We start from the raw sequence: 10,538 nt of genomic DNA on the forward strand, positions 1-10,538 counted from the left end.
TCAGCCGTCACGATGCTGGGAGCTGTGTGAAGGAAATAGATACACTCTGAGTTCTCTATTAAGCACCTTTAAGTTCTCATGCTCAAAAATAACACGTTTTAACCTGAAGCCATTTCACATTTTTTATTCTTTATAAGTATTTAAATCATAATATAATATTTCAAAACTATCAGGACATAATCAGTAATGGACAGTTTTCATTTACATTGTAACTTATAGTTCAAAATAGTTCAAAATCATGTCTAAATCTAAAGTCTTCACGAATGATTGACAGTGCAGACTTAAATACAAACCATGAAAGCAAAATAATCAATAAGCCTAATATTCTGTGTAATGAATCCTTACAATGAGTGATATCATCCTCCCCAGAAATAAGACAAAACAAAAGGTGTTTATATCATTTATACATCTGTACACAATTATATCTGCCAATATATGTCACCCTTATCAGCTAATATTCAGTATCGGATAAATGAAATATTCTCTTCATTTGAGAAGACCCCTAATACTCACAGTGCATTTTCTTACATAATTAAGTCTCAGATCGTCCCTCTTCAATCATATACAGATATTTACACCATATCAAAAACCTACAGACAAAAAATTCTCCAAATTGCATTACATGTTTTTTTTTTGTGTTTTTTGTTTTTGTTTCAAACAATTTCTTGAATGTGTAAAATATCACTGATATATCACATGACGTTAATATGATGAAACAAAGCATGCTCAGCACATGCATTTAAAGCGTAGACTGTAAGTCTGTTGATACTGAAACCTCCATTGGTAATATCTCCAATGGGCGTACATTCTTGGTGCCGAAGTATGGAAACACTGTTTCAGTGAATTTGTGTTTGAAATTGTGTATGTGTGTGTTCATATCAAGATCATAGAATGACAGTTTTCCTTTGTCAAAGTCTAGATGAACTCTGATCCTCTGGAGCTTCTCCACTGACAGAACTTTATCTGACCGTTGTGCAGAAGCTGCCATGTACTTTCCATCATACAGACATATTTCCCAATAAGCTGATGGTAATTGTCGATCCCGTAAAACAGACTGCTCGGCCACACCCAGGCCCCAAAATTCATCGTTTCTAACCTTAAAGTCCCAGCTGTGAGTTCCAGAGTTAAATCCCTCAGATCCCAGGACAATATGAATGGTATCAAACCTCTCTGGGTTTTCAGGAAGCTTCTGTCTCTCTCCACGTCTCACGCTGGTCAGATCTTCAGACAGAATGAGTTCTGGATGAGCAGAGTTTGGATCCAGAATCACAGGAGTGTAGGAGACCACATCCTTCATCTGGGTCCAGATGTTGAAGGTCAGGTTGCCCAGGTGTTTGGCCTGGTCTATCAGAGCTCCTGAGACCAGCTGTGGACCCTCCACCAGGGGGTGCTGCTGAACTCGTTCCACTGCAGCCTTGTAGTTCTGCAGGAATGCAATGTCTTCAGCTCTCAGCTCCTCCTCTGTGGCTCTGATTGTGTCTGAAAGAGCTGCTGTCTCTCTGCTCAGAGCCTCTATCTTCTCCTTCATCATCTGACTCTTCTGCTCCTCTTCCTCCCTCAGAGCAGAGATCCTGGCCTCCTCTTCCTCTTCTAGAAACTGGTGGAGCTTCTTGAACTGCTTCCTAATCAGCCTCTCTGTTTGCTGGGCCTGGACCTTAATGTGTTCTGCTGTTTGATCACAGTTTCTTTCAACTTGTTCAAAGAGCTTCAGTTTCTCCTTCAAGGGCTTCAGGGATTTCTGGAGCTCCTCTTTGTGATCCTCTACAGCTTCATCGATGGGTCTGAATCTGTGGTTGTTGTGTGTTTTTGAATCTCTGCAGACGACACAAACAGGCTGCTGATGGTCCAGACAGAAGAATCTGAGTTTCTCAGAGTGCAGACTGCAGAGAGGCTCTGAAGCTTTCTGGACTCTCTCCCGTAAAAAGGTCTCACACAGGTTCTTTATCACCAAACTAACCGGCGGTTCGCTCTTCGATGATCTTCTCTTACAAATTGGACACTCCTGTATTTGTTTTATAGTCCACCAGTTCTTCAGACAGACTTTGCAGAAGCTGTGGCTACACGACAGGACGACAGGATCCTTGAAGATGTCGTGGCAGACAGAACAGCAGAGATCCTCCTCTGATCGGGAAGCCATTTGGTGTCAGAGTGGAAGTGAAAGTAGACACACAGTTGATCTGTTAAGAATGTTTTAAGTCTTATTTTCACTCCTCTAAACCTCTTCTCTCGCACTCTCTCTGTCTCTCTCTCTCTTTATATGTGGAATCAGCAGCAGATTGAAGTCCCAGTATTCCAGTACTCCAGTAATCCCAGTCTTACTTGTGTTCTCAGTGTTTCGTCCGTTCTCTGATTTCTTTCCGTGGAATTTGATGTGAGGAAATAGTGCAGCCGTGTCATGTGATGTGCATCATGTGATGCCCAAAGGAGTGGGTGCGTCTAGTGCGTGAACACACCTTTAGAGATAGCCTAACTTCTTATTGAGTTGTCGCCATGCAGCAACCACCGGGTCTGAATAGTGAAGCCAGACACAGTAAACATTGTAAACACAAGTTTAAGGTCTCAATCTGTAGTTTAAAATCTTCTTCAATCCAGCATGGTGTTTATTTAGTACTTTATGGTCCAGTTAGAGTCAAACAGACCAGAAAGCAGAGAATGCTTTAGGGCGGGGCTACCTTGTGATTGACAGGTTGTTAGCACATTATTATGAACTCCACTGCTTTTCCTGGCAAGACTCTGTGAGACATTCAAGCTCTCGGATGGGGGAGGTTAGAGGAGGTTTAACTTAAAGTATTAACATTTTCCTCTCTGTCTCTGAAACACGTCGCTGATATTGTAGCTCACTAAGCCTAAAATCACAATCATCATCTCATTTGTATGCAACATCAGTCGTGGCCTCCAACAACACAGCAATATGAGATTTTCGCCGTGGAGGGTAAACAACGTTAGTTCTGTCAGCACCGTTACTTTTGGTTGGACTGTTCACGCCGTTAGCTGCTAGTCGCCGGCTCAGCCGTCACGATGCTGGGAGCTGTGTGAAGGAAATAGATACACTCTGAGTTCTCTATTAAGCACCTTTAAGTTCTCATGCTCAAAAATAACAACACGTTTTAACCTGAAGCCATTTCACTTTTTTTATTCCTTATTAGTTTATAATCATCATATAATATTTCAAAACTATCAGGACATAATCAGTAATGGACAGTTTTCATTTACATTGTAACTTATAGTTCAAAAGAGTTCAAAATCACGTCTAAATCTAAAGTCTTCACGGATGATTGACAGTGCAGACTTAAATACAAACCATAAAAGCAAAATAATCAATAAGCCTAATATTCTGTGTAATGAATCCTTACAATGAGTGATATCATCCTCCCCAGAAATAAGACAAAAGAAAAGGTGTTTATATCATTTATACATCTGTACACAATTATATCTGCCAATATATTTCACCCTTATCAGCTAATATTCAGTATCGGATAAATTAAATATTCTCTTCATTTGAGGAGACCCCTAATACTCACAGTGCATTTTCTTACATAATTAAGTCTCAGATCATCCCTGTTCAATCATATACAGATATTTACACCATATCAAAAACCTACAGACAAAAAATTCTCCAAATTGCATTACATGTTTTTTTTTTTTTACTGTTTCAAACAATTTCTTGAATGTGTAAAATATCACTGATATTCCACATGACCGTAATATGATGAAACAAAGCATGCTCAGCACATGCATTTAAAGCATAGGCTGTAAGTCTGTTGATACTGAAACCTCCATTGGTAATATCTCCAATGGGCGTATAGTCGTGGTGCACTGTGGAAACACTGTTTCAGTGAATCTGTGTGTGAAGGTGTGTATGTGTGTGTTTGTATCAAGATCATAGAATGACAGTTTTCCTTTGTCAAAGTCTAGATGAACTCTGATCCTCTGGAGCTTCTCCACTGACAGAACTTCATCTGACAGTTGTGGAGAAGCTGCTTTGTACTTTCCATCATACAGATATATTTCCCAATAAGCTGATGGTAATTGTCCATCCCGTAAAACAGACTGCTCGGCCACACCCAGGCCCCAAAATGCATCGTTTCTAACCTTAAAGTCCCAGCTGTGAGTCCCAGAGTTAAATCCCTCAGATCCCAGGACATAAGAAAAGGTATCAAACCTCTCTGGGTTTTCAGGAAGCTTCTGTCTCTTTCCACGTCTCACGCTGGTCAGATCTTCAGACAGAATGAGGTCTGGATAAGCAGAGTTTGGATCCAGAATCACAGGAGTGTAGGAGACCACATCCTTCATCTTGGTCCAGATGTTGAAGGTCAGGTTGCCCAGGTGTTTGGCCTGGTCTATCAGAGCTCCTGAGACCAGCTGTGGATCCTCCACCAGGGGGTGCTGCTGGACTCGTTCCACTGCAGCCTTGTAGTTCTGCAGGAATGCAATGTCTTCAGCTCTCAGCTCCTCCTCTGTGGCTCTGATTGTGTCTGAAAGAGCTGCTGTCCCTCTGCTCAGAGTCTCTATCTTCTCCTTCATCATCTGACTCTTCTGCTCCTCTTCCTCCTTCAGAGCAGAGATCCTGGCCTCCTCTTCCTCTTCTAGAAACTGGTGGAGCTTCTTAAACTGCTTCCTAATCAGCCTCTCTGTCTGCTGGGCCTGGACCTTAATGTGTTCTGCTATTTGATCACAGTTTCCTTCAACTTGTTCAAAGAGCTTCAGTTTCTCCTTCAAGGGCTTCAGGGATTTCTGGAGCTCCTCTTTGTGATCCTCTACAGCTTCATCGATGGGTCTGAATCTGTGGTTGTTGTGTGTTTTTGAATCTCTGCAGACGACACAAACAGGCTGCTGATGGTCCAGACAGAAGAGTCTGAGTTTCTCAGAGTGCAGACTGCAGAGAGGCTCTGAAACTTTCTGGACTCTCTCCCGTAAAAAGGTCTCACACAGGTTCTTTATCACCAAACTAACCGGCGGTTCGCTCTTCGATGATCTTCTCTTACAAATTGGACACTCCTGTATTTGTTTTATAGTCCACCAGTTCTTCAGACAGACTTTGCAGAAGCTGTGGCTACACGACAGGACGACAGGATCCTTGAAGATGTCGTGGCAGACAGAACAGCAGAGATCCTCCTCTGATCGGGAAGCCATTTGGTCTCAGAGTGAAAGTGAAAGTAGACACAGTTGATCTGTGAAGAATGTTTTAAGTCTTATTTTCACTCCTCTAGACTTCTTCTCTCACACTCTCTCTGTCTCTCTGTCTCTGTCTCTCTCTTTATATGTGGAATCAGCAGCAGATTGAAGTCCCAGTATTCCAGTACTCCAGTAATCCCAGTCTTACTTGTGTTCTCAGTGTTTCGTCCGTTCTCTGACTTCTTTCCGTGGAATTTGATGTGAGGAAATAGTGCAGCCGTGTCATGTGATGTGCATCATGTGATGCCCAAAGGAGTGGGTGTGTCTAGTGCGTGAACACACCTTTAGAGATAGCCTAACTTCTTATTGAGTTGTCGCCATGCAGCAACCACCAGGTCTGAATAGTGAAGCCAGACACAGTTAACATTGTAAACATAAATTTAAGGTCTCAATCTGTAGTTTAAAATCTTCTTCAATCCAGCATGGTGTTTATTTAGTACTTTATGGTCCAGTTAGAGTCAAACACACCAGAAAGCAGCGGATGCTTTAGGGCGGGGCTACCTTGTGATTGACAGGTTGTTAGCACATTATTATGAACTCCACTGCTTTTCCTGGCAAGACTCTGTGAGACATTCAAGCTCTCGGATGGGGGAGGTTAGAGGAGGTTTAAGCTAAAGTATTAACATTTTCCTCTCTGTCTCTGAAACACGTCGCTGATATTGTAGCTCACTAAGCCTAAAATCACAATCATCATCTCATTTGTATGCAACATCAGTCGTGGCCTCCAACAACACAGCAATATGAGATTTTCGCTGTGGAGGGTAAACAACGTTAGTTCTGTCAGCACCGTTACTGTTGGTTGGACTGTTCACGCCGTTAGCTGCTAGTCGCCGGCTCAGCCGTCACGATGCTGAGAGCTGTGTGAAGGAAATAGATACACTCTGAGTTCTCTATTAAGCACCTTTAAGTTCTCATGCTCAAAAATAACAACACGTTTTAACCTGAAGCCATTTCACTTTTTTTATTCTTTATAAGTATTTAAATCATAATATAATATTTCAAAACTATCAGGACATAATCAGTAATGGACAGTTTTCATTTACATTGTAACTTATAGTTCAAAAGAGTTCAAAATCACGTCTAAATCTAAAGTCTTCACGGATGATTGACAGTGCAGACTTAAATACAAACCATAAAAGCAAAATAATCAATAAGCCTAATATTCTGTGTAATGAATCCTTACAATGAGTGATATCATCCTCCCCAGAAATAAGACAAAACAAAAGGTGTTTATATCATTTATACATCTGTACACAATTATATCTGCCAATATATGTCACCCTTATCAGCTAATATTCAGTATCGGATAAATTAAATATTCTCTTCATTTGAGAAGACCCCTAATACTCACAGTGCATTTTCTTACATAATTAAGTCTCAGATCGTCCCTCTTCAATCATATACAGATATTTACACCATATCAAAAACCTACAGACAAAAAATTCTCCAAATTGCATTACATGTTTGTTTTTTTGTTTTGTTTTTTTTGTTTCAAACAATTTCTTGAATGTGTAAAATATCACCAATATTCCACATGACCGTAATATGATGAAACAAAGTATGCTCAGCACATGCATTTAAAGCGTAGACTGTAAGTCTGTTGATACTGAGACCACCATTGGTAATATCTCCAATGGGCGTACATTCGTGGTGCACTGTGGAAACACTGTTTCAGTGAATTTGTGTTTGAAATTGTGTATGTGTGTGTTCATATCAAGATTATAGAATGACAGTTTTCCTTTGTCAAAGTCTAGATGAACTCTGATCCTCTGGAGCTTCTCCACTGACAGAACTTTATCTGACCGTTGTGCAGAAGCTGCCATGTACTTTCCATCATACAGACATATTTCCCAATAAGCTGATGGTAATTGTCGATCCCGTAAAACAGACTGCTCGGCCACACCCAGGCCCCAAAATTCATCGTTTCTAACCTTAAAGTCCCAGCTGTGAGTTCCAGAGTTAAATCCCTCAGATCCCAGGACAATATGAATGGTATCAAACCTCTCTGGGTTTTCAGGAAGCTTCTGTCTCTCTCCACGTCTCACGCTGGTCAGATCTTCAGACAGAATGAGTTCTAGATGAGCAGAGTTTGGATCCAGAATCACAGGAGTGTAGGAGACCACATCCTTCATCTTGGTCCAGATGTTGAAGGTCAGGTTGCCCAGGTGTTTGGCCTGGTCTATCAGAGCTCCTGAGACCAGCTGTGGACCCTCCACCAGGGGGTGCTGCTGAACTCGTTCCACTGCAGCCTTGTAGTTCTGCAGGAATGCAATGTCTTCAGCTCTCAGCTCCTCCTCTGTGGCTCTGATTGTGTCTGAAAGAGCTGCTGTCTCTCTGCTCAGACCCTCTATCTTCTCCTTCATCATCTGACTCTTCTGCTCCTCTTCCTCCCTCAGAGCAGAGATCCTGGCCTCCTCTTCCTCTTCTAGAAACTGGTGGAGCTTCTTAAACTGCTTCCTAATCTGCCTCTCTGTCTGCTGGGCCTGGACCTTAATGTGTTCTGCTGTTTGATCACAGTTTCTTTCAACTTGTTCAAAGAGCTTCAGTTTCTCCTTCAAGGGCTTCAGGGATTTCTGGAGCTCCTCTTTGTGATCCTCTACAGCTTCATCGATGGGTCTGAATCTGTGGTTGTTGTGTGTTTTTGAATCTCTGCAGACGACACAAACAGGCTGCTGATGGTCCAGACAGAAGAATCTGAGTTTCTCAGAGTGCAGACTGCAGAGAGGCTCTGAAGCTTTCTGGACTCTCTCCCGTAAAAAGGTCTCACACAGGTTCTTTATCACCAAACTAACCGGCGGTTCGCTCTTCGATGATCTTCTCTTACAAATTGGACACTCCTGTATTTGTTTTATAGTCCACCAGTTCTTCAGACAGACTTTGCAGAAGCTGTGGCTACACGACAGGACGACAGGATCCTTGAAGATGTCGTGGCAGACAGAACAGCAGAGATCCTCCTCTGATCGAGAAGCCATTTGGTGTCAGAGTGGAAGTGAAAGTAGACACACAGTTGATCTGTTAAGAATGTTTTAAGTCTTATTTTCACTCCTCTAAACCTCTTCTCTCGCACTCTCTCTGTCTCTCTCTCTCTTTATATGTGGAATCAGCAGCAGATTGAAGTCCCAGTATTCCAGTACTCCAGTAATCCCAGTCTTACTTGTGTTCCCAGTGTTTCGTCCGTTCTCTGACTTCTCTCCGTGGAATTTGATGTGAGGACAAAGTGCAGCAGTGTCATGTGACGTGCATCATGTGATGCCCAAAGCAGTGGGTGTGTCTAGTGCGTGAACACACCTTTAGAGATAGCCTAACTTCTTATTGAGTTGTCGCCATGCAGCAACCACCAGGTCTGAATAGTGAAGCCAGACACAGTTAACATTGTAAACATACGTTTAAGGTCTCAATCTGTAGTTTAAAATCTTCTTCAATCCAGCATGGTGTTTATTTAGTACTTTATGGTCCAGTTAGAGTCAAACAGACCAGAAAGCAGGGGATGTTTTAGGACGGGGCTACCTTGTGATAGACAGGTTGTTATGCTGGGCCTGGACCTTAATGTGTTTTGCTGTTTGATCACAATTTCCTTCAACCTGTTCAAAGACCTTCAGTTTCTCCTTCAAGGGCTTCAGGGATTTCTGGAGCTCCTCTTTGTGATCCTCTACAGCTTCATCGATGGGTCTGAATCTGTGGTTGTTGTGTGTTTTTGAGTCTCTGCAGACGACACAAACAGGCTGCTGATGGTCCAGACAGAAGAGTCTGAGTTTCTCAGAGTGCAGACTGCAGAGAGGCTCTGAAGCTTTCTGGTCTCTCTCCAGTAAGAAGGTCTCACACAGGTTCTTTATCACCAAACTAACCGGCGGTTCGCTCTTCGATGATCTTCTCTTACAAATTGGACACTCCAGTATTTGTTTTTCAGTCCACCAGTTCTTCAGACAGACTTTGCAGAAGCTGTGGCTACACGACAGGACGACAGGATCCTTGAAGATGTCGTGGCAGACAGAACAGCAGAGATCCTCCTCTGATCGGGAAGCCATTTGGTCTCAGAGTGAAAGTAAAAGTAGACACACAGTTGATCTGTTAAGAATGTTTTAAGTCTTATTTTCACTCCTCTAAACCTCTTCTCTCGCACTCTCTCTGTCTCTCTCTGTCTCTCTCTCTCTGTCTCTCTGTCTCTTTATATGTGGAATCAGCAGCAGATTGAAGTCCCAGTATTCCAGTACTCCAGTAATCCCAGTGTTACTTGTGTTCCCAGTGTGTCGTCCGTTCTCTGACTTCTCTCCGTGGAATTTGATGTGAGGACAAAGTGCAGCAGTGTCATGTGACGTGCATCATGTGATGTCCAAAGCAGTGGGTGCGTCTAGTGCGTGAACACACCTTTAGAGATAGCCTAACTTCTTATTGAGTTGCCGCCATGCAGCAACCACCAGGTCTGAATAGTGAAGCCAGACATAGTAAACATTGTAAACATAAGTTTAAGGTCTCAATCTGTAGTTTAAAATCTTCTTCAATCCAGCATGGGGTTTATTTAGTACTGTATGGTCCAGTTAGAGTCAAACAGACCAGAAAGCAGAGAATGCTTTAGGGCGGGGCTACCTTGTGATTGACAGGCTGTTAGCACATTATTATGAATTCCACTGCTTTTCCTGGCAAGACTCTGTGAGACATTCAAGCTCTCGGATGGGGGAGGTTAGAGGAGGTTTAAGCTAAAGTATTAGCAACATTTTCCTCTCTGTCTCTGAAACACGTCGCTGATATTGTAGCTCACTAAGCCTAAAATCACAATCATCATCTCATTTGTATGCAACATCAGTCGTGGCCTCCAACAACACAGCAAGATGAGATTTTCGCTTGGAAGGTAAACGTTAGTTCTGTCAGCACCGTTACTGTTGGTTGGACTGTTCACGCCGTTAGCTGCTAGTCGCCGGCTCAGCCGTCACGATGCTGAGAGCTGTGTGAAGGAAATAGATACACTCTGAGTTCTCTATTAAGCACCTTTAAGTTCTCATGCTCAAAAATAACAACACGTTTTAACCTGAAGCCATTTCACTTTTTTTATTCTTTATAAGTATTTCAATCATAATATAATATTTCAAAACTATCAGGACATAATCAGTAATGGACAGTTTTCATTTACATTGTAACTTATAGTTAAAAAGAGTTCAAAATCACGTCTAAATCTAAAGTCTTCACGGATGATTGACAGTGCAGACTTAAATACAAACCATAAAAGCAAAATAATCAATAAGCCTAATATTCTGTGTAATGAATCCTTACAATGAGTGATATCATCCTCCCCAGAAATAAGACAAAAGAAAAGGTGTTTATATAATTTATACATCTGTACACAATTATATCTGCCAATATATGTCACC

At 42.0% G+C, this 10,538-nt stretch overlaps 2 protein-coding genes across 2 annotated transcripts; both read right to left on the minus strand.

Moving 5' to 3' along the window:
* Nucleotides 1–159: 159 nt before the first annotated feature.
* On the minus strand, nt 160–5,347 carry LOC311027517 (E3 ubiquitin-protein ligase TRIM69-like). Its single transcript, XM_084031548.1, has 2 exons — nt 3,746–5,347; nt 160–2,138 (listed from the first exon to the last, which is right to left on the minus strand). The coding sequence occupies exons 1-2, from the start codon at nt 5,131–5,133 to the stop codon at nt 740–742; spliced, it is 2,787 nt and encodes a 928-aa protein (XP_083887674.1). The 5' UTR covers nt 5,134–5,347; the 3' UTR covers nt 160–739.
* A 1,053-nt stretch (nt 5,348–6,400) lies between these two features.
* Nucleotides 6,401–9,339, minus strand: LOC311027528 (E3 ubiquitin-protein ligase TRIM35-like). Its single transcript, XM_084031559.1, has 2 exons — nt 8,683–9,339; nt 6,401–8,148 (listed from the first exon to the last, which is right to left on the minus strand). Exons 1-2 carry the CDS (start codon nt 9,198–9,200, stop codon nt 6,753–6,755), a joined length of 1,914 nt encoding a protein of 637 aa, XP_083887685.1. The 5' UTR covers nt 9,201–9,339; the 3' UTR covers nt 6,401–6,752.
* Between the last annotated feature and the right edge of the window lie 1,199 nt (nt 9,340–10,538).

Source organism: Eutrigla gurnardus (assembly GCF_963514095.1).
Source record: "Eutrigla gurnardus genome assembly, chromosome: 2".
In the NCBI taxonomy this organism is placed as follows: domain Eukaryota; kingdom Metazoa; phylum Chordata; class Actinopteri; order Perciformes; family Triglidae; genus Eutrigla; species Eutrigla gurnardus.

Coding starts and splice junctions, on each gene's coding strand:
- LOC311027528 (XM_084031559.1), bottom strand. CDS start 9,200: ATGGCTTCCCGATCAGAGGAGGATCTCTGCTGTTCTGTCTGCCACGAC. Junction 8,149..8,682: donor AACAACCTGTCTATCACAAG/GTAGCCCCGTCC, acceptor ACTCTGACACCA/AATGGCTTCTCGATCAGAGG.
- LOC311027517 (XM_084031548.1), bottom strand. CDS start 5,133: ATGGCTTCCCGATCAGAGGAGGATCTCTGCTGTTCTGTCTGCCACGAC. Junction 2,139..3,745: donor TCAACAGACTTACAGCCTAT/GCTTTAAATGCA, acceptor ACTCTGACACCA/AATGGCTTCCCGATCAGAGG.